The sequence below is a fragment of the Pogonomyrmex barbatus genome, unplaced genomic scaffold (genome assembly GCF_055798465.1).
Source record: "Pogonomyrmex barbatus isolate J1 unplaced genomic scaffold, ASM5579846v1 scaffold27, whole genome shotgun sequence".
In the NCBI taxonomy this organism is placed as follows: domain Eukaryota; kingdom Metazoa; phylum Arthropoda; class Insecta; order Hymenoptera; family Formicidae; genus Pogonomyrmex; species Pogonomyrmex barbatus.
Genome location: NW_028297124.1, coordinates 263,023 through 290,609, shown reverse-complemented (window position 1 = coordinate 290,609; position 27,587 = coordinate 263,023). Strand labels below are relative to the sequence as shown.

General features: G+C 45.8%; 1 protein-coding gene and 1 pseudogene across 1 annotated transcript; one reads left to right on the top strand and one right to left on the bottom strand.

Annotated features, from left to right (window-relative positions):
- Positions 1-8,484: 8,484 nt before the first annotated feature.
- LOC148936223 (uncharacterized) lies at positions 8,485-11,954 on the bottom strand (annotated as a pseudogene).
- Positions 11,955-17,381: 5,427 nt separating this feature from the next.
- On the top strand, positions 17,382-20,395 carry LOC148936222 (uncharacterized). The gene is made up of 4 exons (XM_089078674.1): positions 17,382-17,463; positions 17,978-18,151; positions 18,748-19,482; positions 19,689-20,395. Exons 1-4 carry the CDS (start codon positions 17,382-17,384, stop codon positions 20,393-20,395), a joined length of 1,698 nt encoding a protein of 565 aa, XP_088934800.1.
- Positions 20,396-27,587: the final 7,192 nt, after the last annotated feature.

The window sequence follows — 27,587 nt, the reverse complement described above, 5'->3', positions numbered from 1 at the left end:
GCTGGATCGTAGTGCCAACCCTCGGCACGGTTTTTCGGGCCGGAGCGCTCTGATGAACCGGTGGCTCGGTCTCGATGTCGGAATCTGGTCCGAAGAGGTCGAGGTATAACTCGTCGATTCCCGGCCGCGTCGGATCGTATGGCGGCGGCGGGCGTTCCTCTAATATCGCGTCGATTTCCTCTACGATGCTTACACGTCTTGCCATTGTGGTAGCTCGTCGTGATCTGAGGATCGGATCGTTCCTCGTTGCCGGTGGTCGTGTCGCTGGCGGTCGCGTGTTTTCCCCTAATTGGTCTAATTTTCAGCCGTTATTTATTTTTAATCCGGCTTGAAATTTTTCCGCGGTCGTCCGGGGCCTCGTTGTTGTGCTTTGTTGTTGACATCCCGCGGTTTGCCCCTTCTTTTTGTTGCGATTGCCGGGGGCTCGTCGTTGGTGGTGACGATCGGCGTCGCGTCGGCGTCGGTCGGTCGGTTGTCGGCGTCGGTCGGTTCGTTGTCGGCGTCGTCGTTCGCTATTTCGGCGGCGCTGTCGGCTTCGGTCTTGTCGGGCGACGGTTTTAAATCCTGGAGGTGAACGTGTCGATGCCATTTCCCACGTTTACTCCTTAAATCGTAGATTACGGGGGGAAATGGCTGCCTTCACCTCCAGGGGCCCGATGTATCGGGGCGCGAGTTTCGCGTTAAACGCATCGCGCTTGCTGGAGAGGGGGTGATCGCGCCTCCACACCCACTCTCCAAGCTTTGGTTGCCAGTCCCGTCGCCTTAAGTCATAATTTCGTGCCTGTTGCTGGAAGGCTCGCGCCAGGTTGACGCGAACGAGCTCATACGCGTCTTCGAGTCTCTGTCTTAAGGCGTCGGGTTGGCTGGGACCGACGGTGGCTTCGTTACTTCTTACAATCGAGCATGGCTCCCGACCGAGATTCAGGTAGGCCGGCGAGTACCCGGTGGCGTCGTTGGATGCAGTGTTGAACGCGAACTGCAGTTCGGGCAATGTTTCATCCCACGTTTTTTGGTTTCGCCCCACATATTGCGCGATCATAGTTTTTACGGTCCGGTTTACCCGTTCGGTCGGGTTGCAATGGGGGGCGTAAGCGGGGGTGAAACGGTGTTTTATCCCGAAAGCGCTGAGGAGTCGCTCGACTTCCTTCGCCTTAAATTGCGTGCCGTTGTCGCTTAGTATCTCGGTCGGGCAGCCGTGTCGGAATATAATTGCTTCCGCGATGGTTCTCGCGACGGATTCGGCGGTGGCGCGGCGGAGGGGCCGAATCTCGAGCCACTTGGTGAAGCGGTCCTGCATGTTTAGGACCCACGTGTGTCCGCGGAGGGAACGGGGTAGAGGCCCGATTAAGTCGAGCGTCATCTGTTGCCACGGGCGATCGAGTGCGGTTGCATGCATGGTTCCGGGCGGGTGTCGTGTCGGTACTTTGTATGCGAGGCAGTTTTCGCAGGATCGCACGTATCGCGCGATATCGCGGTACATCCCCGGCCAATAGTAGTGGTACGCGATGCGAGTGATAGTCTTAGCCACCCCTAGATGTCCGGCGGTCGGAGCGTCATGGAATTGGCGTAAAATATCCCGCCGTTTTTCGGTCGGCACGCACTCCTTCCACTGCGTTTCACGGGGTACGTCGTGGAAGTCTAAGGTGTGAAGTACGTGGCGGTATAATCGTCCGTCGCGGATCGTGAAATCCGGAAAACGGTCGGGATCGCGCGTCACTCGGTCCCATGTGCGGCGGTACCATTGGCAGCGGGGATGTGAGATGGCGAAGACGGTGGGTTGCCGAGATAACGCGTCGGCCACCCGGTTCAACGCGCCTTTCCGGTAGCGTATTTCGAACGCGTATTGTTGCAGCTCGAACATCCACCGTCCTAGTCGGCCGGACGGTGATTCAAGTTGCTGCAACCATTTTAATGCTTGATGGTCGGTGATTACCGTGAAGCGGTAGCCCTCCAGATATCCGCGCATTTTCCGAATTCCCCAGACGACGGCGAGGCACTCTAGTTCGGTCGCGCTGTAATTTTTTTCGGCGCCGTTCAGTGTCCGACTCGCGTATGCGATGACGCGTTCCCCCTCCGGAAAATACTGCGTGAGTACAACCCCGAGGCCAATGGTACTTGCATCGGTTTGCAGAGTAAACGGCCGTTCGAAATCGGGGCAGGCCAGCACTGGGGCGGTCGTCAAATTATTCTTCAGCGCGTCAAAGGCGCCTTGTTCCTCCTCCCCCCATTTCCATCGCGTGTTTTTCCGCGTTAGCGCAGTTAGTGGTGCGGCGACGGTGGCAAAATTTTTAATAAACCGTCGGTACCAGGAGGCCACCCCGAGAAATTGTCGGATGTGCTTCACGGTCTGTGGAGTAGGCCAGTCGGCGATCGCGGTTGTTTTCTCCGGGTCGGTTTTTATCCCGTCGCGATTCACGATATGTCCGAGATATCGCAACTCGGGTACGCAGAATCGGCACTTATCGCGATTTATGCGGAGTCGGGCTGCCCGTAGTCGGCGGAAGACTTCGCGCAGATGCTGCAGGTGTTCGGCAAATGTCCGGCTGGCGACGATGATGTCGTCCAGATAAGCAAACGCGTGGGGCTCTAATTCGGGCCCGATTACGCGGTCGAGCAATCGCTGGAACGTTGCCGGAGCGGAATGCAGGCCGAAAGGCATGACCCGAAAATGCATTAGCCCTCGGCCTGGTAAATGCGGTGATCGGTCTGCTGTTGGGAGCGAGGGGTACCTGCCAATAACCGTTCTTCAGGTCGATGGTAGACAGGTATCTCGCTCCGCGCAGTTTGTCCAGCGTGGCGGAAATTTGTGGCAACGGATAGGCGTCACGCTCGGTAACGGAATTCACCTTACGAAAATCGATGCAGAATCGGTTTTTTCCGTCTTTTTTCCTGACCACTACGATCGGAGAGCTCCACGCGCTGGTTGATGGCTCAATTATGCCGTCCTGCAGCATTTGATCGACCTCCGCCTGCATTGCCGGATTCCGCGGTCGGTATCTTTGCTTAATCGGCGTGGGATCGACGAGCTTAACGCGGTGCTCAATTAACTCGGTTGGTCCCCCGACGTGGTCGAATTTACCTACTTCCTCCTCGAGGAACACTCGGAGTTGTTCATCTTCCGAGATCGGACAACTCTGCTTGGTCGGCGTTGTTTCGTAGGTAGGTGAGTACGGCGGCGGTGGTCGCAAGACAATTTCCGATCCCGCCCATACGTCCATTCCGATGATCATGGCGTTGTCGAGTTGCGGTAGGATGCGGAAGGTATGCCATGTGACGCGACGGGATAATTTTAACGGTACGCGAATAGTGCCGGTGGTGCTGACCTGCGTCCCGTCCGCGAGTCGCACCTGACCGTGTTCGGCGGTCGGCGTGAAGCGGAGTTGTTCTAGAGAACGCGCGGTCTTTTGATCGATGAATGACAACTCGGATCCGGTATCGATCATTGCCTTGATCGGGCGATCGTGCACGTATACGGTCAGATGCGGCCGCGGAGTGTAATTTATTGGGATCGAGACGCGGCCGCGATATTCTCGATCCTGTTGGCGTTTCCCGGCGGGTGGCAATCGCGGGTAAATACCCCCTCTTTTCCACATTGTGAGCAGAATCGAACGGGTGGTCGTCGGCATTCAAAGCGTGTATGCCCGCGTTGTCAGCATCGCCAGCAGTGATCGCGGGGGTTATACGCGGTTGCAGCCGTACGGCTAGCTTTCGCGGTGACTTCCCCCCGATGTTCGGTAGCTCGTAGCGTCTGTCGCTGTCGTTGGATCCCCTCGTATTCGGTTGCTCGTGCCTGCAGGGCGCGGGGGTTCGCGGCATCCTCCCGACGGATGTAGATTTTATAATCCGGATGGAGATTGGCGAAAAGCAGATCGGTCTGCGCCCGCTCTCCGAAATTCCCTGCGCGACGCATGAGCGTTTGTAGGGCTGTGGCGTACTGTGCGTATGTTTCACCGGGCTTCTGGGTGCGGGAGTAGATTTCGCGCAGCGCGGCGGTTTTTTCTGGTTGCGGGCAAAATTGAGCGATGAAATCTTGCCGAAACGTTTCCCACGCGGACCAGTATTGGCGATTGTTCCGGTGCCATAACATCGCGTCCCCCCGTAACAATGCGGGTATACCGGTCAACAGTTGTTGCTCGGAAAAACCGCACGTTTCGCCAAGTTCCTCGATCCGCTCCAGAAACCCGATCGGATCCCGTCCGTCGAAAAAACAGCCCCACTTACGCATTTGCCCCATGATTTCGGCCGGCCGTGGCAACTCCGGTATACGGATCGGAAATTCGGGGGGTACGGAATATACGGGGGAAGCAAGGGGTGTCAGCGCGGGTGGCTCGAGAGACGTTCCTGGATGATCGCGCATGCATCTGCGCAGGCGCTGTCGTAGCGCTTCGACGGGCCCGGCGGTATTTTGTTGGATTTGTCCGAGCCGTTCCTGCAATTCGGCCTTCGTTAACCGGTCTATCCCGTCCTCGGCCATTTCGCTTTTATTTCCTGTCTCCGCGGTCTTACTATCTTCCGGTCCCTGTTCGGGCGCCATATAACGGTCTCGCTTTTCCGCGCGGAGAGCGGTCAGTCGGTTACCAGGGGGAGAAGCGAGGACGTTGGAGACAGAAAGGCGTGATTAAATTGTGAGGCGCGATTGCTAATAAATAATGATATTTATTTAACTAAGAGGGGTGCGATGGAAGGCACCGAATCGTCGCGTTAAATGTTCGTGGCCGTAGACGGGCGAGGCGGCGTTCGGCGCGCGGACAATGATAAATACAAAATAAGAGATCGCTCGGGCGGTCGGCGCGATACTGATCGCGGTGCGCAGTTCGGTGGCGCGGGGCGCGCGCGGCGGCGGCGGTGTCGCACGTGTTGTCGCGGGCCTTTAAATCGGCGATTTAAACGTGCACGCGTGTTGTCGCGGGTATTGTCGCGAAGGTGGATATTTCGCGAGGTCGGCGGATCGTTGAGATCGGAGAACGGGTGTGCCCGTTCCCTGCCGAGAGTGCTCGGCTGACGGGGGGTGTGCCCCTCGTCTGTTTGAGTGAACGCCGAGTGAACTCGGCCAGCCGGGGAGAGCCCCGGCTGTGTGCGGAGAAGAAGGTGGCGGTGCCGAGTGTACTCGGCTGACCAGGGAGTACCCTGGTACTCGGAGAGGTAGTATCGGGGAGAACCCCGGTACTCGGCGGTGAAATCTCGGAACGGCAGAGTCGGGTCGAGCGAACTCGACGCGCTGGGGAGACCCCAGCAACTCTCGGCTTGCCGTGCGAGCTACGGAGACGGCTTTCGGCCAGGCCAAGCGAACTTGGCGCGTTGGGGAGAGCCCCAACAATCTCAGGCTTGCTGCCGGTTTCGGAAGATCGTTTCCTCGAGGCGAGCTCTCGGAGACGATCTAGGAACAGGAGTAAACGGAGCGTGAGTGAGTGATTTCCTGTGGAGAGCGATGCCTTTTTATACCCGAGATCGACCTCGGTATTTTCGGTCGGATCGGTCGGATTGGTCGATCTCGGGGTTAGCATCCCTCTCCCCAGGAGCGGAAAAAAGGATCGGGGGGATGATTGGTTTTTTGGGTAGGGAAGGAATTCGTAGGGAAAGTAGCGGCGCGGTGCGGGGTGGTTGCGCGCTTGTGGACGCGGTCGTGGCGCGGTGCGGGACGCTCGCTCGGTTGCGTGGCGCGGCGTCGGTGCGGTGCGGGACGCTTTCGCGTTCGGTGGTACGGTGCGTGGCGCGGCGCGGGGGGGCGTTCGCGCTTGTTGACGCGACGCTTGGCGCGGTGCGGGGAAATACCACGAAAACATACGTGTTTTCGCGGTATTCTCCGACGCTTTCGGAGTTCGTGTGTACAAGAGATTAAAAAGGAGGCATTGCTGCCTCTTTGGGGCCACTGCCGCACTCCGCCTGATGTTCGGCGGTCCCCGACGGATGGTCGGTCGGGGGAAATCCGGAGGAGGAACGGAGCGGAAGGATGCGCTCCGTTACACATTTAATACACGCGAAGCGTAACTAATTGGTTGATCTTTTCCAATCTGACCTTGACTTAAAATTGCACCTATTGCTGTTCCAGAAGCGTCAGTTAAGAGAAAAGAGTTTTTGTAAAATCAGGATACTGTAATATCGGTTCTTCACATAATGCATTTCTTAACGTATTAAAACATTCTTGTTCTTTATCTCCCCATTTAAATTCTATATCTCTTTTTAGTAAATTAGTTAACGGTTTAGCTATTTTTGAAATCCCTTAATAAATCTTTGATGATACCCAGCTAATCCAAGGAATTGTTTAATATTTTTTGCATTTTTGGGAATTAGAAAATTTTGAACTGCTTCAATCTTTTTAAGATCAAGTCGAACTCCGTTTTCTCCAATTATATGTTCTAAATAAGTTACTTCTTAAAAATTCACATTTGTCTGGTTGTAATTTTAAATTTGCTTCTCTTAATCGAAATTAATTTCTCAAATTTAATTGCGTGTTCTGTTCTGAAATTAATTTCTCAAATTTAATTGCGTGTTCTGTTAGTAAACTAGCATATAATATCATGTCATCTAAATATACAAAAATTTCGCTCCCTTGCATTCTCGTCAAAACTAAATCCATCAATGTTTGAAATGTGGCAGGCGCATTTTTAAGTCCAAAAGGCATTCTGTCAAATTCGTAATGACCATGGGGGAGTAGAAAATGCTGTTTTATAACTATTATCCGGATGCATTTTGATGAAAATCTGAAGCAAGGTCGAATACAGAAAAATATTTTGCACCGCCCAGCTGATCGACTATTTCTGTTATGTTTGGGAGTGAATATGCGTCATCTACTGTCTTATCATTTAGGTCATGGATATCTAACACCATTCTCCATCTCTTATTTTGTGACGCGGTCACCTCGCTCGACGCTCGGATCGGCTCGTCGGTGTCCGGGTTCGAGAGGAGGGGAGACTCAGGCGTACGCGACCACAAGTGGCGGCGTGATAAAGATAGTTTATTTAGCGAAAGATAGATACAGTGTGCAGGGTCAGGAGATGTCGCAGTGTCGCTGGTAGCAAAGCGGAGACGGAACCGATTGGCGCAAGGCGATGAGATGCGCAGGACAGGTGCGGTGTGCGGTCGGCAACGGTCGATTTACACGGCGTGATTACCACTAGGGGTCTTAGGATTACTGACTTATAACTAGCGGCCTTAATCTCTATCGCATGCACTTACGAGCTAATGTCAGGCGGGACGGTTAGGTATTGCGGGCAGGGTCGAGTGCCACGTCGAGCCCTGCCTTCGCAACGGAAACCGGTGACACCCGGTGGAGCTGAGTGAAACCTCAACCCGAGGAGCGGTGGCAGGAGTCGGAGAAACCCGACAGAGCTGAGTGAAACCTCAGCCCGTGGAGCGGTGACAGGAGTCGGTGAAACCCGACAGAGCTGAGTGAAACCTCAGCCCGTGGAGCGGTGACAGGAGTCGGTGAAACCCGACAGAGCTGAGTGAAACCTCAGCCCGTGGAGCGGTGACAGGAGTCGGTGAAACCCGACAGAGCTGAGTGAAACCTCAGCCCGTAGGTAGAGAAAGCCGGTGAAACCCGGCAGAGCCAAGCGAAACCTTGGCCCCGAGAGGTAGTAGGTACTGGTTAGGTATCAGGAGTCGGATCGCAGGATGGGATCTGGTCTCGATGTCTCGGCCGGCCGGGCTTATATACCCGGCCGACGTTCCCCCACTGCGCGCCGTCGGTCCAGTGGCGGGGAGTCGGTATCGCGTGGGGACATCGCGAGCGAGATAGCGTGAGCGAGACGGCGCGTGCGCCTTGCAGGCAAGCGAATGCGATAGCGCGAGTGGTGCACGTGCAAGCGGGATGGATAGTGCAGGATAGTAAGCCAAGCGTTTCTCTGTTATGTATATATGTATGTGTATATATATTTGTATATGTACATTCGTAACGGCCCTGCCGTTACAATTTTCTTTCGAGTCCGATCTCTTAGGGGCTATCCACACAGGCGTATTATGAGGTGATTTTGATGGTTTAATTATATTTTGCTCTAATAATTCATTTACTTGTCTCTTAATTTCATCTTTATGAATTACTGGAAATTTATATTTCCAGTTTAGTATTTATTGGAATCTCATTTACTGTTGGAATGCGATGTTTTAAAACATTTGTATGATTAAGATTTTCACCGGGCAAATGAAAACAATCGGCACTTTTCTTTATTAATCTTTCAACATGTTCACGCTCTTCATTATTTAAATGCTCAAGTCTTAATGCATCAATTATTATATTCTTTCATTTTGATTTATATAGAACCATGATCTTGAATTCGAGCTTGTATTAAAATTTTAATTTGAACTTGACTTTGAGTTTGAATTTGAGTTCGCACAGGAGCTTATTTTTGAGCTTGCATTTGAGTTCATGGAGTTTGAGATTTCTTTATTATTTGTTCCAAATTCATATATTTCAATTGTGGGAATTAATATCTTTTCTTCTTCTTTATTTGTATTTATTATATTACTTATAGATAGGCTTTACCGTCAGTACGTTGCGAATATTACACGTCTTATCATGTTTACAGTTTCTAATTCTTTTTCCGCGTCAATCGTGTACCGTGCCTCTACTTCTTCAAATGTTCCTTCATTCGATATTATTATTTCTCTATTTAATCCACGTAAGAAGCTTGTTTTTAAATGTTTCTCAATTGAATTTTGAAATTCTAAACTTAATATTCCGATTTCTCTTTTTTGTGCATCAAGAATTCGTTTTCCTAATTCCCTGCTCGATTTGCTGCAATCTTCTCCCTCTTTTGGTATAGATAAGCTAATCGCTTCGTACACTGTTTCTCGGTTCATATTTTTACTTTCAACAATTCAATTAATTCTTGCATGTTTTCAGATTTTTCCCAACATTGATCTATGAGTTTCCTCTTTTAATTTATTACATATTGCCCTAGAATTAGAATTACTTCCTGCGGAGGTGCGACCATACTTAGTGCTTCTTCGCAACTGCCCCTCGACGAAGTAAACAAACGGAATATTTTCTCCATCGAAATTTGGCACCGCTTCTAATGCGTCTCTGATCGAAAATTGTAAAAAGTTACTTATCGTTCCTTCTGATGATAAATTAATTCTTGATTTCGTTGTTGCTGTTGTTGAAGCTGTTGTATCGTTCGTTGTTGCTTCCCAATTAGCCTTCGTAATTCATTTATGTCTCTCCTCTTTTTCCATGGTGTTTCTTGATGTTGATTGACCAGATTCTTTCATTTATTAAAGATTAATTTTAAGTTTTTTTGTTCATTTTTTTACTGTTCACTATCGTTTCTTTACACAAACCGTTTTAGTATCCCACCGCTGTCACCAAAAATTTTTCGAAATGTTACGTGATTGTCCGTTTTTGGGTTAATATATTTAAGTACTTCACTCTGGGATTGGACCGGTTTGTGAATTAATCAACCCCGAATAGGAAACGAATTTTATAAATTTTATATCGCGGATCTTTTTTATTAATTTGATTATAATTTAAATAATTTATCTCGAAATCAATTTTTCTCAATTTATATTTAGGAATTTGCTTGATTATTTTAGTTTTAGGTTGACTTTCCAATTTTTTAAGTTTTAGGAATAATGGGAAGGGATCTTTATTTAAAATTATCGTTTGATTTAATTGAAATCTTAATCTTTTAATTTGAACTCTGCGTCTTCCTCTTTTGAGCATAAACTTTTGAGCATACCTTGAAATTAATTACTTATTTTTGAGACTCTAAATTCAAATTATTTAGTCACAATACCGTTGGCTGCGACTAAATAGTACGCTACGCTATTGTCAGCGACCGAATTTGGATTTAGAATCATTATCTTGATTTTAATTAAAAAGTTCAGATTTTATTTAAGAAAGAAGAATAAGATTTCAGTTTTCCAATTATTTTAATTTAAAATTACTTTATTTAATCGAGAAGGCTTTTAAATTTAAATTCTCCTAAGAGAAATATTACGAACAGAAATTTATTATAAATTTAAGAATTCAACCCTAAGATCGATCACGCACAATTTATGATTCAAAATATTCTCTGAAATGAACTGAACTGACTATTGCTGCCGCCACGCCTAGCTAGTTGTTGCTTTTTTCGAAGAACTATTACTATTAACTACTGTTGCAGCTTCCTGAAGAACTACTAAGCGCTTTTTCCGCACGCATATTTATAGGTGGAAATGATCAACCCCCGCGCGCGCTTTTCACCACTTCTTTCTTTCGAATCCATAATTAAGAGGAGGAAGGTTCTTTCTCAGGTGTCATCCTCGTTGGTAATAGTCATAGCCTGATATCATCAAGAATTCAATCAATAAATCAATATTTTTATCATATAGCACGCATTCTTTCATTTAAAATTATAAGATTTAGATCGCCGTGACACTGCAATTAAATATGGAATTACCTATATTCATAATAGCACTTTTCAAAATTAATCTCTGGCTTTTATGAATAGTGATGCCTTAATTCAAAGATAATGGAAATTGTTTTCTAATAACATATGCTCTATCCATCAATTGGAACTTAACACTTACTTTTTCAATAAAACATTCCAAACCAAATGGTAAAAGAAGTTTTATTTTTTCTATGTAATTAATAGTTGTATCTTATATAACTGAAATGATTAGTTATTGTATCATTTACAAGACCCAAACTAGCATCAATATTGCGTTTTATCATAATTTTTGCTTCAATTTTAATTATAATTTGTTTTGAAAGTCCAGCTAGTATTATCATCATCATTATCTGACAATATCTTTGTTACCCTTTTTTTCATATATGAAATACAATCAATTGTATCTTCAACTATTAATAATATTTCTTTTGAAGTAATACGATTTAACATTGCAGTGTTAAGAACGTCAAAATAACAAGTAGGCAATAAACAAACGGTATTATTTTGCAAATTATTAATAAAATCACACAATTTGTTTATTTTTGTTTCGAAAGACTCACCCTTAAAACAGATTTTTTTTTTTTGGAGAATCTTATAATCATATTTTATTAATAAACCAACACGAATTTTCGAAAGTAATTCACGGTAAGATTCGTCTCTTTGTTGATGCAGATTGATCGTCAATTTATCATAGTCAAATAAATTAATCCAGATTGGGAGCTCGAGCCATGCTTGATGCAATCTCTCCTGTCGTGCTCCAGGAGGATTATTTGTATATTTGCCAATGGCGTTGGAGGGTGTCGCCGCTGCAGTCCGACCTGCATCCATCGAGAAAATAGGATCTTATCATCTCTCTGGAGTACCGGTCGTGGGGATTCGAAAGAATATATGTATATATGTATATTGTAATATATGTATATATATATATATATATATATATATATATCATTGTATTGTTGACGTGTTATTCTAAACACGTTATTTGCGATAAATATCATCATGCCTCGGTAGTCGAAAGAATAAGATGCCTGCCCGGTAAGCAGGAGATCCAGGTTCGATTCCTGGCTGAGGTGGTATTTTTTTGCAAAATAATTATGAGTTTTCATGACTGGTTTGTGATCGGGCCCCGTCGTGACGCACACCTTCTCTTCTTATTATCTCCATAGATTAGTAACATTTAAAGAATCAAGATATTTACGAATTTTTTCATCTAAATAAATGTATAAAAATGTATAAAAGGTTTATGTATAGAAGGTAACACACATTTTTATGTATAGAAGGTAATTGAAGCAAATCTCCAAATAAAAGAACATGCTTTTGACCAAACCAATCATCATCACAATCAAAGTATCGAATATTTCAAACAATCGTAAATGTATATACAAATGGCCAATCATGGAGCCGAGCGCGCCCAACATTGAAAGACAGAATCAGTAATGTGCCGCCTTGTTTCATCGGAAGTTATTCGTTTTTTTTTTTGTTGGCTTTTTCCTTGCTCTTCGCTTTCATACCCATGCCGATTTTGGTCTTGGCTTTCGCTGCGGCTGTAGCTGCAGCTTTTTCGCCCAGAGTCGAATCTCTCATGATGACGCGTCCTAGGGCTTTATTGGCGAGTATCTTATCCGCCGCATATCTATCGGTGAGATCGTTGCTCCGAGAAAACGCAATGTCGTGTTTACGGCACGCCGCCTCAAGTGGATTTATGCCCGTTTCACCTCTGGCTAATCGCTTTTTCAGCCGAGTACTCGGACCGCAAAATTGATAGTCGGGAATATGTAACTCGAAAGGAAGCGCATTTATCGCTCGATTGAGCAGACTTCCAACGCAGCCTTCGTTCGACGTTGCTGCTGACATATGTTACAATCTTTTATCTTCGGTGCGAGACCGTCTATATGCGTGAGTTGCCACGATTGGTTATAATGCTTGACGCAGCGACGATAGATTTGAATCTTCAAATCCGCCTTTATATGCTTCGGAAGTTTGTTTCCACACGTGGTCGATATAGGCTATGTTCCCTTTTTACTGGCAGTGCAATCATAATGACGTCATGACAGTTCACTGCCGCAATCATTCCGAAATTACTGTAGTACTGCCAGTAGCATTATGATGTCGTATTTCGGAACAGCACTGCAGTAGCAACAGTGGACTGTAACAATAGTGCGTAACAGTAGTACTATGTAATAGATGGATAAACGCACAAAGCTTTCAATATGCTTAATAGCTTTAGAAGTTTTAAACGAAAGTAGTAGCGATTCTTCCGAAGAAGAAAATCAAATAGAATTAACACCACTTCTAGCAGTTCGACCGTGTATTAAAAATTATATGGATATAATAATTGAATATTCAGATGTAGAGTTTAAGAGTCATTTTCGGTAAGATAAATATAAATAATTGTGTAGTTATATATATAAAATGCTTGGAAATAAGCTTATTATCTTGAATATTTAAAGAAAACTTATTTGATTTAAGATTAATAAGTCTTCAATTACAGACTGTCACGTGTAGTATTTACATACTTATTAAATTTAATAAAACCTATCTTAATAAAGCAATCCAATAGATACAGACGATGCACAATTCCTCCAATATACAATTATTAGTAGCACTATTGGACCATGACACTTGACTCATATAGCAGGTAATTGTGTATATGTAAATAAGAACAAAGCTATATAATTATAAAAAAAATAAATATGAACATTATGTTTATTATATTTATTTATCTATTATTATATTATTTATATATTCTGTATTTAATTAATAGATCAGTTTGTGAACGATTTAATATTGGGCGTGCAACTGCTTGGCGTGCTAATAGAAGAGTCTGTTCAGCGATTTATTCATTAGCATCCCAATTTATTAAATGGCCAAATATAGAGGAATATACATGGACAGACATTCAAATCAAATATAAGTTTTCAAAAGTAGTTGGTGTCATAGATGGTACTCACATACATATTCATAAACCAAAGAAACATGCAAAGAGTTACATAAATCGAAAAAGCTATTATTCGATACAATTGCAAGTGAGCGAAAGATTTGATGTAACCTTTAGAGAAATTTAATACTGACGATATTAATGTGATGTATTAATGTGACTAATTATTAATTGTGAATATTAAAACATGAATAATGCTTTTCAAAATAAATAATTCATTACGAATAAATTTAAACTTGCCAGTATTAAATTTATCTAAAAGGATAATATGATTAAAAATAAAAGTTTTATAAAATTGATTTTATAAAATTGATAAATGCTTAAATATTTAAACATTTTCTTGTAGGTTGTATGTGATTCTATCTTGAAATTTATTCATTGTTACGCAGGACAACCTGGATCTGTGCACGATACGAATATTCCGACTAAGCGGCATTCAATCTATGTGCACAGAAAATTACTTTCCACAGAATAGTCATTTATTAGGTGATGCTGCATGTTTTGCAAAAAAAATGTAATGGTGTCTTATAAAAACAATGGTCATTTAACAGAAGCTCAAATTAATTTTAATATACGTTTATGTTCGGCCCGTGTTATGGTTGAAAGAGCCATCGGTTTGTTAAAAGGACGTTTTCGTAATCTCTTGGATAAGTTATATATGAAACGGACAGACTTGATACCTCAATACATTATTACTTATTGTGTGCTACATAATAATAATATTTGTATTTTACATAAAGATTTTATGGATGATGTAATCGTTGAAAACGAAACAAACAATCTATCCGTGATTGCACATAATGTTGAAATTAATGATCAAAATAAAAAAGAAGGTATTCAAAAAAGAAATGCGTTAATATATATGTTGAGTGAAAGATTATAAAAACACAAGTAGGTGAACAAGGAGGGCCCTATGTCCCCCAGGCATGTGGGGGGGATGCGGGAGAGAGGTGGATTCCTCTGGCGGTCGTCGAGACAGGTTTATCCGTCTCGATCGGTAAGGCGGTCGCGGGGTTTCCCCGGGTCGGTTCCCCCGTTCTCGACGCCGCCCTAGCGTTTCCCGCTAGGTAACTCCTGGCGCGTCATCGACGCCGCCCTAGCGTTTTCCGCGCGGTCTAGCGTTTTTCGCGTAGCCTTGGGCCCGTCCTCGACGCCGCTCTAGCGTTTTTCGTGGGGCGCCGCTCTAGCGTTTTTCGCGGGATGCCGCTCTAGCGTTTTCCGCGGGGTCTAGCGCGTCCTGTTTTCGCGGTTTATCGCGTCGTCTTAGGCGTATCTGTTTTCCATAACGTCGCGATTAGGCGCGTCGTCGAGGCGACTCGCGTTGTTGACAGGATGTTGCGGTTTGTTGCGTCGCCTTAGTCGTGTCTGTTTTCCATAACGTCGCGATTAGGCGCGTCTCGCCTCCGAGCGTTTTCCCCGTGGTCTAGCGCGTTCTGTTTCGCGGGATGTCGCGGTTTGTTACATCGCCTTAGGCATGTTTCATGTCTAAGTGACTATGATGATATAGCGCATGCCGCTTGTGCGTCTCGCGTCCGAGCGTTTTTCGCGTGGCCTAGCGCGTCCTGTTTCGCGGGATGTCGCGGTTTGTTACATCGCCTTAGGCGTATTTCATGTCTAGGTGACTATGAGGATATAGCGCATGCCGTTTGTCTTGTTTAGTAGAACGTTGTGGTTTGACGCGTCGTCGAGGCGATTTTTTGAGCGATACTTGTTGCCGTGTGTTTACGATGACGAGAACCGTTAAAGTGGCGAATCGGTGCCAGCTATGTGAGACACGAATGATCGACGACGATGAGATGTGTTGGTGCCATTCGCTGGATGATTTAACATCTTCTCCATTGCGAAATGTGACAGCGTATCCATCGGTCAATGTGACGGAATACGTCGTGAGAGGACAATACGCACCGATTTCCAATCAATTAAAGAGGCGCGGTTGTTGAGTTCCGCCTCAGCGTAAGATTTCGCCTAAAAAGATAATAGAGGCGTGCGTATGTCATCATTATCGAGGGATGGCATATAATCTTTTATTGGAGGTACTCTACGAAAAGAAGAAGCCGATCGAGATTAGCAGATGACAGGAGTACATGGTGAATTTTCACGAAAGCGGTCATTACGATGTATTTAATGATAACGATGACGACGAGATGTTTTTTTGCGCTCATCGCAAGTATTGGAGGAAAAGCGGTGTCGTTTCGTCAGCCGCGTAGGAGGAAAGAAAAAGAAGAGAGCGCGTTGGCAACAATTGACGCAACTAAGTGTGCGCGTATGTAAGTATGTATTATAATCGTAATATAACTATGAATTGTATATATGAACATATATGAGAGAATAAGATTAACCGCGAGAGAGAAACGGAGTTTTTCCTCGTTCGTTTGCGGCATATCGCGGGGACGAGAGGCGGATCGACGATGCGTCGGGAATCTTCAATTAGTGATACCGAGGATGACGTTATGTTATTGGGAACGTATGAGTAACGAGAGGTGGAGATCGCGCGAGGGGGAAATCGTCGCACGAGTATTAATAATGAGAGATTTAATGTGCAATATCAAGGGCAACGGTATTGGGAATGTATGAGAGATGGAAGTCGTGCGAGGAGGGGGAATCGTCGTAGGAATGTTAATGATGAGAGAATATTTTATTACTTTATTGTTATTATTTTATTACTCTATTGTTGTATTATTTTATCAGGCATATAAAAACAGGAAAGAGCTATTTGTAGGATGTTGCGGTTAGGCGCGTTCTGTGTCTAGACGGTTTCCACAGGGATCTAGCGCATCTTGTTTTCGTTGCAACGGGAAGACGCACGTTTTGATTATGTACGATGTCACGTGTTTTGTCATTTCGGAATGTCGCGATTGTCGCGTTTTCGACGCTGTCTCGGGGTATATATCTAGTTGTGAGAGGTATTTTCTCTCATTGTTAGGAACGTATATGGAAGTAGTCGTGCCTAACGGTGGTTCGTCTTCGAGCGAGAGCGACGATTTGTTTTTACGCGCGTTTGATTGTAACGTGACGTATGACGATCTCGACGATGATCGTTGCGAGTTGCTTATTGAGAGTGACGATAGTTTAGCGTGTCACGAGACTATTGCGCCCGGTAACGACAAGGAGTGGATCGTGACGAGAGAAAATGTTTGCTGGAATGTGGCCACGTATCATTTGCGACGGGGGATCGGTACGGAGAGTCCGCGAGAGAAATTGTGGATTGAAACGTTGCTCGCTCTGAGCGATAGAGCGGTAATCTATGAGAGAACAGCGAGAGAGAAAAAAGTTCGAGACGTTAAATTCGTCGTTCCTACGGACAATTGGAGTAATACAGTGTGGGAAGTTGCGACATGGAGAAGAGTCGCGATCTTCTCGAACACGCGGCGGGAGTTGAAGAGGTGTGCGCCTTTCATATTTGGGAACAGGAGTGTATCGAGTGTCTCGAGGTCTTGAGAGAAAGATGTGAGAATAGAGTCGATCCTACGGTTACCGGAATGATAAATTCTCTAGTCTCTCGAATAGCGCAGTTGGAGGGTGCGAGATTCGCTTTGAGTCGACGTTTTAGTTACTTGGGTGCAGGATACGACGGTTCGAAGGGATTCGAATGGGTGGATATCGAGACGGCTTTCGCGAATCGCGTACGAACGGATGCTGTGGTAAACATCGAGCACATCGAACCTCGACGGTTACTTGAGGACGCGAGGGTCACGGTGCTCGAGCAAGTGCGAGTCGATCTTGATATGCACGCGTGTTTAAAGGTCAACACCGTGTTTTACGGGGAGTTCGTCGCGAATGATAAAAGCGCCGTTAAGAGCATTCGCACGAAGAATTGTCAGCTATTCGGTATGTCCGATCTACGAGAATGGTACGACGGGGACGTTATGAATGTTGTTCTGACGTCGCTGGAGGAATTTCAGGAACGCGATAGTGGTTGGGCGTTACTTCGGATATTAAATTTAATGATTAATATAAATAAGTGTAATCCTATGCACGCTGGATGTTGAATGTTACTTCCTCCGAAAATAAGATATAAGAGAGCCGTGATTAATGTACGTTCACACGACAATGCATGTTTCGCGTGGGCGGTGATGGCCGCTCTATATCCCATTGATATACACTCGGATAGATCATCGTCGTATCCTCACTATTCGTTGGTGCTGAATTTTGATGGTATTGATTTTCCTATGACATTACGAAACATTGCTAGATTCGAATGTCTCAATGATTTGTCTATTAATGTATTTGCTATTCGAGAGAAAACGGGGAGAAACGATATCATGATCGTTCCTTTGTCGCTTACGGGAAACAAAAAGTCTACGCACGTAAATTTGCTCTATTTGTCGAACGAACGGCGCGACGATAATGTCGGTCATTTCGTATGGATAAAGCACTTGTCTCGACTGTTAACGTCGCAAATAAATAAGCATAAGGAAAAAAAATACATATGCGATCGGTAAGCGTAAGAGAGATTATTCTCGTTACGAGATAAATTTTGTATTAATTATAAATTGTATTTTTCAGATGTCTACATTATTTTTATTCAGATGAGAAATTGGTCGCACATAGCGTCGAGTGCAGAAGAGCGAACGACTGCGCTGTTATTCTTCCGAGCGAGGACGACAAGTTGCTCTCTTTTCACAATCACGACAGGAGAGACTATACACACGATTCGTCGTGTATGCAGATCTGGAGTGTGTCATAGAAAAGGAAAATCAACGATTCAGTGGGAGTCTCGACAATAGATTCGCCTATCAACACCACAAGGCGTTTAGCGTAGGATATTATTTGCATAGCACGATGGATACGACGGAATCGTATCCGCGTATAGATTTCGTCGAGGCGACGACTGCGTCTCGTGGTTCGTCGAGGAGCTGCGCGCTCTCGCGTGTCGCGTGAAGAAGATTCTGTGCGCGAGCGTACCGATGTCGGAGCTCACGCCGAACGAGTGGAACGCTTTTCAAAACGAATTGTCACGTGTGTGGAAAGAACTTTGAGTCGTACGATATTCGTGTGCGTGATCACTGTCATCTTACCGGACGATATAGAGGACCCGCGCACGCGAGTTGCAATTTGAACTATCAGAACGCGTTCGTTATTCCTGTTTTTTTTTCACAATTTATCCGGTTATGATGCACATTTCATTATTAAGGATATAGCGAACGCTTTCGAGGGTAGAGTCGATTTGTTACCGTTGACTAACGAAAATTACATCGCGTTTTCGAAAATCGTCAACGATTCGATGTACGGAAAATGGAAAACTTGTGTTAAGCTAGGTTTCGTGGATTCGTTTAAGTTTCTTAATACTAGTTTAGAAAAAGTAGTTTCGTATCGAGAAAAATTGAGGATCTCGCGATTCGAATTTTCTGATCTCATCGCGAAGGATTTCGAGTTGCTCACGCATACGCAAGGGCGTATTTCCTTATAAATATATTGATAGCGTTGATAAACTGTTAGTGACCGAATTACCGTCGATCGAAGCTTTTTACAGTTCTTTAACTGGTGAAACTGTGAGTGTTAGTGATTACGAACACGCGCGAAGGATATGGGAACGTTTTCACGTAAAAACTCTCGGCGAATACAGCGATCTATATTTGAAAACGGATGTGCTTCTCTTGGCGGATGTTTTCGAAAATTTTCGAGATACTTGTATGGAAAGTTATAATTCGGATCCAGCACATTATTTCACATTACCGGGATATACGTGGGACGCTATGTTGAAATATACGAACGTTCGATTCGATCTGCTCACCGATATCGATATGGTGATGTTCGTAGAGCGCGGTATACGCGGCGGTTTAAGCCAATGCTCGAATAGATACGCGCGAGTTAATAATCAATATGAATCGTCATATGACTCGTCTCAGCTGTCGTCGTATCTTATGTATTACGATGTGAACAATCTCTATGGCTGGGCCATGTGCGAACCTTTACCGTATGCGGAATTTCGGTGGGTCGAGAATGTCGAGAGTCTCAATATTATGTCCGTGCCATCTGACTCTGATATTGGTTATATTCTAGAAGTCGATCTCGAATATCCGCGATATCTTCACGACGACCACGCGGATCTTCCGTTTTGCCCGACGCGCGAAAGACCGCCGGGAAATCGAAACGAAAAGCTATTCGCCACGCTCTACGACAAGTCGCGTTACGTGATATATTATCGCAATCTTCAGCAATGCGTGCGACACGGTTTACGCGTGACAAAGATCTATCGCGCGATTCGCACAGTCTCCTTGATTGCGTGCGTACATCGAGCTCAATACGGAACGGAGAACGCGCGAGCAACGAGTTCGAGAGAAATCTGTATAAGTTGATGAACAACGCGGTTTTCGGCAAAACAATGGAGAACGTGCGCAATTATGTAGACGTGAGACTCGTGACGCGTTGAGATGCAGAGGCGCTAATCGCGAAACCGAATTTTCACAGTAGGAGCGTTTTCGACGAGAATCTTATGACTATCGAATTACGCAAACTCGAGGTTCAATTTAACAAACCAATCTACGTCGGTATGTGCATTTTAGAAATATCTAAGATGCGATTGTACGATTTTTATTACGATTATATGATACCGCATTATCGCTCTAAATGCAAAATTATGTACACGGATACCGATAGCTTGATATATTTTCTGGAATGTCGAAACGTTTACGAGAATATGAAGCGAGATATCGCGAGATTTGACACTAGCGATTATTCCGACGACAACGCGTACGATATACCGCGCGCGAATAAGAAAGTTCTTGGTGTGATGAAAGATGAGAACAACGGAGCGATCATGACGGAGTTCATAGGACTTAGGGCGAAAATGTATGCTCTGAGAATTTTGGGAAAGAGCGATACGAAGAGAATAAAGGGCGTTAAGAGGAGTACCGTCGCGAAAACGATAACGTTCGAGGATTTCGCGTGTTGCTTGAACGAATCGTTGCAGCAATCGAGACGTCAGGCGTGCATACGCTCGATGGTGCACGAGGTTTACACCGTGTCCGAATTAAAACTAGTTTTGAGTCCTTACGACGACAAGCGATACTTAATACCGGACTCCACTAATACATTACCGTGGGGCCATTATAAGATACCGTTATTACATACTAATGTAGTATAAAAAAATTTGTACTAATATAGAATAAATAAAATTTGTACTAATAATATAGAATAAATGATACTGTACATTCTTTATTTATTACAATACAGCTGTTTTGTGAATTCAAGAGTTATGTGTATTGTCCATTCCTAGCTATTTGACAAAAACTTTATCGTTCTTTCTACGTAATACTTTCTCAACGAGATAGATATCAGAATTGGAAACTCGCAGTAATTCGTGTTCGTAAAACCCTCCGGCTATTGGTTCTTTACGATACTCTTTTAGCAGATACGTCACGGGATTCGTGTGTTGAACTTAGCGATTCGAAAAATCTCAGTCGTCCAGTTAGGCGTATATCCCTTTTCAAAAATCGTTTTGAATTTGCTGATGCGTACCGGATCGTTCACCTTGAATCTTGCGGGGGCTGCGATCTTCAAGTGACTGTATACCGTGAAGAAAAGTTTCTTGGCAATGGTTGGAGTTACGTCCGCCGGTCGCATTCCGATCGTTCGATGCGATTGTTATATTCCGAGATTAAACGCGGTAGAGCGTCGAGCCATCTGTACGATCCGTTTAGCGTGAAGAGTTTCCACATGTTGTTCTTGAACGTGCGATTAAATCGCTCCACAACCGCCGCCTTCATCACCGAATACGTCGAGTAGTGGCGTATATCGTACCTATCAGTAATCGCTTTTACGGAGGCGTTATAGAACTCCTTGCCCTTGTCCGTTTGTAGATTTCGCGGATGTCGAGCGCGATGATCGTCGCGAAATATCTTGGATAACACCGCGGCTACTTCGCTTCCGCTCTTGCTCTTCAGCGGCACAGCCCACGCATATTTGCTCAACATATCGATAACCGTCATTACGTAGTTGTAGCCTTTGTTTTGTCGCGCGTACGGACGCATCTCAACGACATCGGCCTGCCACAGGTCGTCGTAATCGCGCACTACGACTCGACGACGCGGAAAATTTCTTCGCGCGGGCTTGTGAAGCTCCTCGACGAGTCTTCTCTTCTCGACGCTCATCGTTGATTTTATTCGTGCGTGTTCGCTCCTGTTCCTCGTTCCAAACGTTAATCGTGTTTCATGATATTTGGAATATCCATTTTTAGTGTGATTAGTAATTCGTTTATCTTTTCTCTAGTCACTATTTTATCCACGTTTAACGAGGCCAGCGTCTTGTCCAGCGTCTCTCTCGTTACCGCTTTATTCGTTAGCTCTCTCGTGATTCTCGTCAGATCTGTCACACTACGCGCGAGATTCTCCACGTTCGTCGATATTTTCTCGCGGCTCGTCGACGATGCGTCGAGCTCGTTTCGCACGGATTTCTCTAGATTATGCAGTGATTTCTCTAGGATCTGTGTTCGTTTCTCCTGAGCGTCGCTGAGCGTCTCGACGGTCTTTCGAATCTCGCTCGAGTCTTTAGTTTGCACTTTGTCTTGTTTTTCCTCCACTCGTCCTAACTCACGTTGAAACATGAGCAGATCTTTAATACATTGATTCCGTTTATCGAGTACTTGTTTCTCTTATTTCTCTTTCTCGTTTCTCTTATTCGTTTATCGAGATCGACGAACAAGACCTCTCTCCTTTCCTCGATCTGTCGTAGTGATTCCTCTAGATTTCGCGTTCGTTTCTCCTGTGTCACCGAGCGTCTCGATGACCCTTCGGATCTCGCTCAGATTTCTCTCTCGCGATTCGTCTCGTTTTTCGAGCTCTTGTTCCACCTTGTGTCTCTCGTCTCCTCTATTCGTTTGTCATGATCGTCGAGCGAGGCTTCGCTCTTCTTCTCGAGATGCCGCAGAACGTCCACCTCGGTTTTTATGTCGTAATACTGCAGGAGAATATTCCGAATTCGCTTGTTCATATCTTCTAGCTGTTTTCGTAGCTCGTTCGTTAGAACTTTCGATTCCTCGCTCCTTACGCGAAGCGCTTCGTCGACATAACCTTTAGTTGCCGCGTCGGTATCATCGGTGTATCTAAATGGCGTTTCTTACATCTATTGACGTCGTAGTCGTCCGGATTAAGGCAGAGCGCGCTGCAACGCATGTACGCCCGCAGAGAAGCGATCGTCGAACGATCGTCAATCGCGCGTTGCTTCTTCAGAGATTTCCCGAATTTATTCACAGACATTCCCTCGCGGGTGACGAATCTATCGCGCGCGATAATCTGCTTGTAATTTCGGCGATCTGCATATCGTATTTGAGAAACAATCTGGCTACGCGCGTCATAGATTCCTCCAATTCGCCGATCGATCTAACCGTGCTCTCATTCATCTTCGACAATAAACTTCAAGTGCTTGTCGAAAATTCGCTCGTCTCGGAGATTTTCGCTTTCGCGTCTCGAAACGCGCTGTCCACGTAACTTTTACTCGCGGCGTCGGTATCGGTTCTAGGTCTGGCTAAACACCGTATAATTTTGTCTCTAGCGTCGTAGTAATCATCACTTAGACAGAGAGCGTTATTATTACGCATATAGCGACGTAAGAAATCGATCGACGGTCGCGAGCGTGCCCTGTCGCCTCCGCCGAACGACTCCAACGGTCTTCCGAACTTGTTCACCAACATAACGGGAATATCGATCGCCACAAGCGCGCGCTGTTTTACTCGATCGCGTCGATCTCGCGAAGTTCCTCAAGTATCGATAGAATCTCGTTGTCGTGAGCGTCGTTGTCAGCTCGTCTAGAGGCATCGAGCAATCGAAGACGATCGACTAGTTCGTTGGGATACGTCCCAATGGACGTACTCGATTCCTTTGTTTCTCACCCGCATAGCGGATGGAATAGAGTCGATCTCTTTTTTTCTCGCTTTACTAATACCAGCGCCACTTTTGTCCTTATCGAGCAATTGTGGCGCGATGATATGTTTGTACTTGAAACCTTTGTTTCCTAGAATAGGCATAAGTGCATTGTGACCACATCGATGGGCGTAGTTAAACTACTAATTAACAGTATTCTTGTACGTTTGCTTGTCGTTCTCCGTGTACACAGCATTGTCGCGAAGTCTCTTGAAGATCAATTCGTATAAGCCCGGGGTACCCGGATATCGCGTGTCGCCCACGATCACGCTGTCGTCGGCGGTCACGTCGAATCGCCTATCGCCAAGCATCGAGCCGTCTAAATCGAAGTACACGTAAACGTGATCGATCTCACTCTGTCTGTCCCCGCTTAGAAGCGTGCCCATATATTTGCGACCTAATGGTCCCCATTGCGCGTTGGAGATTGATTCTTCCGATTCGTTTCTCAAGTTGCGGGACTCACCGTCGCGATCAAGGGCGAGAGGCGTCTTGTCGAGAGGCGTCTTCTCGTTGATCTAAACGGTGACTCATCATCGTCATCGGTTTCGCGTTTTCTCTTAGCGCCGACGAACGCGATCGGATCGATTCTCTCGTCTCGCGTAGTATTCTCGGCAATTCGTTTCAACGGCTGAACGATCGGCTTGAGTCGTCTCTCCAGCGCGATCTCCTCTTCTATCTCACCGGTCTTTAACTCTCTGTACTTTTTACGTATAGAATTCTGAGTCTTCGCGATCTCTCGCGCCGTTTTTTCCAGCCGAGCGACATTCGTACCAGCCGCAGCGTCAACGTTCATACTCGCAGTAGCGTCAACGTCCATTCTCGTAGCACAACTGATCGCTTTATACCACGGCGAAATCGTTAAATCCTCGTCTGTATCTATCATTTCTTAATGTGCTGTCTTTATCGATGACTACGAAACCATATTTGCGTTTCCAACACGCGCGACATAAGGCATAAAAATTCTCAGACGACATATCCATATTCACATGCTCGTTGTAAACGTGCTTTAGGTTAGTGCCATCCTTAATCTGCTTAAACAGAATCAAGAGATTCGCGTTGTCGCGTATCAGGTGTTTTGGAATTTTAGCGTATGTCTGACAAAAATAGAAACAATCGATGTTCGAATGTCGACCCATGGCAAAATATTCTCTGATCGCGTTCTGCTTGTCACAGGCCACGTCGTCGAACACGAATATCGAATCGGGAAGCGCCTCGCTCGGTGACACGACGTCGCTATTGTTTGAGAACGCGCGATAGCCGATCTCGTCCATCGACTCGAGCAGTTCCGCCAGATATCGATATTTTGGTTGTTGCAAAGAGTAGACGTACACATTCTCAAAGCGTGCGCCATGCGGACTTTCGAGCATGCTTACCAACACGTTCGTTTTACCGCAATTGGAGGGGCCGCAAATGATGCAACGTATCGTGTTCGATAGTAGAGGGCCGTGTCTGCCCTCCCGACCGCGTCGTCCGAGATTCGTCGAGCCTTACGATCGAGATTGAGCACTCCTATAGCTGGCGACCGTCGAACGAATCGCATTTACGCGCGCTCGCTTCGAGAAGACGCGACCGATAATTGCTCCACTTATACTTGACGGCGATTCGATCGCGTACAGTGATCGGTATGTTTTCCCTATTATCAAACAAACGCGATATTCTCAATCTATCCATTCAACAGTTGCAACTTATCCCGAAGTTCGTTCTCGTGCGTGATTTCGACAGATACGTGGAGCTACTATGGAACAGATTACCCGATCATCTGAGAGCGGATCCCGAGGTACAACAGAATCAAGAGATTCGCGTTGTCGCGTGTGTCTGGAACATTATAATCGTCCGTGGCAACAATCGCATATAGACGGTCTTGCGCTTCTTATCAAAAATTGTAACGAATGTTTAGCGGCATGGGACTACTCAATACGGCGATAAACGCGCTTCCCTTCGAACTACATATTCCCGGGTATCAATTTTGTGGGCCCGGCACCCATCTCGCGAAATGATTGGCGCGATCGAGGCGTAAATCCGTTGGATGCGGCGTGCCGCGAGCACGACATTGCCTATTCGCGAAATAAGAAACTCGCCGATCGCCACGACGCCGACCGAGCTCTCGCCGAGAAAGCGTGCGAACGTATAACAGCCGGAGATTCCACCTTCGAGAGAGCTGCCGCGACCGCCATATGGGCTGCTATGAAAACAAAGACAAAGCTAGGCATGAGTTTGAGAAAGAAGAGGAAGAAGACGTCAACGAGGAGGAGGATACTTCCAACAGTGAAACCTGGAGGCTTGTTATTCATTTTTCCGATATTAGGCGCGCTCGGTTCTTTAATCGGTGGCGCGGCGGATGTCGCGAAGGCGGTAAACGCCAATAAAACTGGCACGGCGTCAACTGGAGGAGTTGCAACGTTACAATCGAGCGATGGAGGGTCACGGATTGCATCTAGCGCCTCACAAAAGTGGCAGCGATGTGACGAGAAGAACGAAAAAAAAAAAAAATCATGGAAAGAAACGTTAGGATCTCTCAAGTTACCGCTCTCCGGCATCACGACGAACGAACAATTGAACCGCTCGGCGCGTCGTCTACGAGTACCCTTCTTCAGAGGAGTGTTTATGCGTGATGCATTACCATTAAAGGCGCGACGTAACGCGAGTGGCATCGTGAATCTCGACGACTCGATGGGTTCGGGTACTCACTGGGTCGCCTATGCGAAGAGGGGAAACGACGCGATTTACTTCGACGGTTTCGGCAATCTTCGACCGCCGAGGGAACTCGACAGATATCTCGGCGGCGTAAATATAACGTACAATCGCGGATCGTATCAGATGTACGATCAGAACATTTGCGGTCAGTTGTGCTTGCGATTTCTCTCGAAAATCGGTCGCGATGTCGCTGAGTCTTTCGTTCACCAGTAAGAGTAGCGTTCTCACGGCGTGCTATTTTCCCGCTTTAGATCTGAGCGATGACGATTACGAGTTAGGTCTCACGAATTTCGAGACGTACAACACTATACCGAATGTTGATTCCACAAATAATAAGTTCTATTACGACGACAAAACGATCGTGATTCCCGAAGGTTCGTACGAATTAAGTGCGATAGACAGATATCTAAACGCCGCTATCTCTAAAAAGCGAAAGATCGACGAAAGCAAGAGGACGAGCGACGATGACGAGAGCGACGACATCGTCTATGACGAGAGCGACGAAGGCGAGAGAGGCGCGCGGTCTCTGATCATTCGAGCCAATGAGATCACTATGAGAAGTGAAATTAGATGCGAGCATTAAATCGATTTCGCGAAACCGAACAATATCGGTTCACTCCTGGGATTCTCATCGTCGCGCGTGCTACGACCGAACAAATGGCATACGTCCGACGGACCCGTGAATATCATGGGCGTAAATATCATTCGGGTGCAATATCACCGTAGGTGCGTACAGCAATAACGAGCGGTTCACACGATACACGAGTTTTCGCCGAATGTTCCTCCGGGATATAAACTGTCGAACGCTCCAACATCGATCATTTATTTTCCGATCATCACGCGAAACGTTATCGATATCACGCTTCGAATAGTGGATCAAGACGGGCGACCGATCAATTTTCGCGGAGAAGAGATAACGGCGCGATTTCACGTGCAACGACGAAGGCATTAGAGAGAAATGCGTGAGAACAAAAGATGCTCGTTCTGAATGAGTGGTACTCTAGAGGAAGAGGAAACGCAAACGCTACATCCACGATCCTACCGCAAAACAACGCGACGAGGAAGGCACACGAGGGAAGAGCGAACGAACTGAACGCCGCGAACGTTGCATTTTTAAGATCTTTTATCTTTTCATTGTGAAGAATCGACATGGCGAGCGACATTTTAAGTATCGGAGGTGCCCCGATCTTTGACGATCGTATCGTGAAAATAGAAACTCACACTTACAATCCATATGCTAACACTACGTTCGGATACAGTGACGAGATACGAGTACCTATTCAGCAACAGGATCTGTATACATTGCCGTGTAAAAGTTTTCTATACATCGAGGGAAAATTCGCGACGAGAGAGGATTCGCGAAGGAAGGTACAGCGAAGGAAGGCACGGCGAAAGAAGTTACGAGAACAAAGCTAGTCAATAACTGCGTCGCGTTTATGTTCGATGAGATTCGATACGAGCTTAATGGCGTGGAGATCGATAAGAGTAGAAACGTCGGCATAACGACCTTGATGAAAAACTATGCATCGTTGAGCTATGAGAGAGATAGAGTTTTACAAAACACCGGATGGAAAATACCGCCTATAGCGTTGGACGATTTCAACTTTTGTGTGCCTCTCAACGTACTTCTTGGTTTCTGCGAGGATTACAAACGCATAGTGATAAACGCGCGACACGAACTTATTCTGATACGCGCTCGCAACGATAACAATTGCGTCGTAGCGT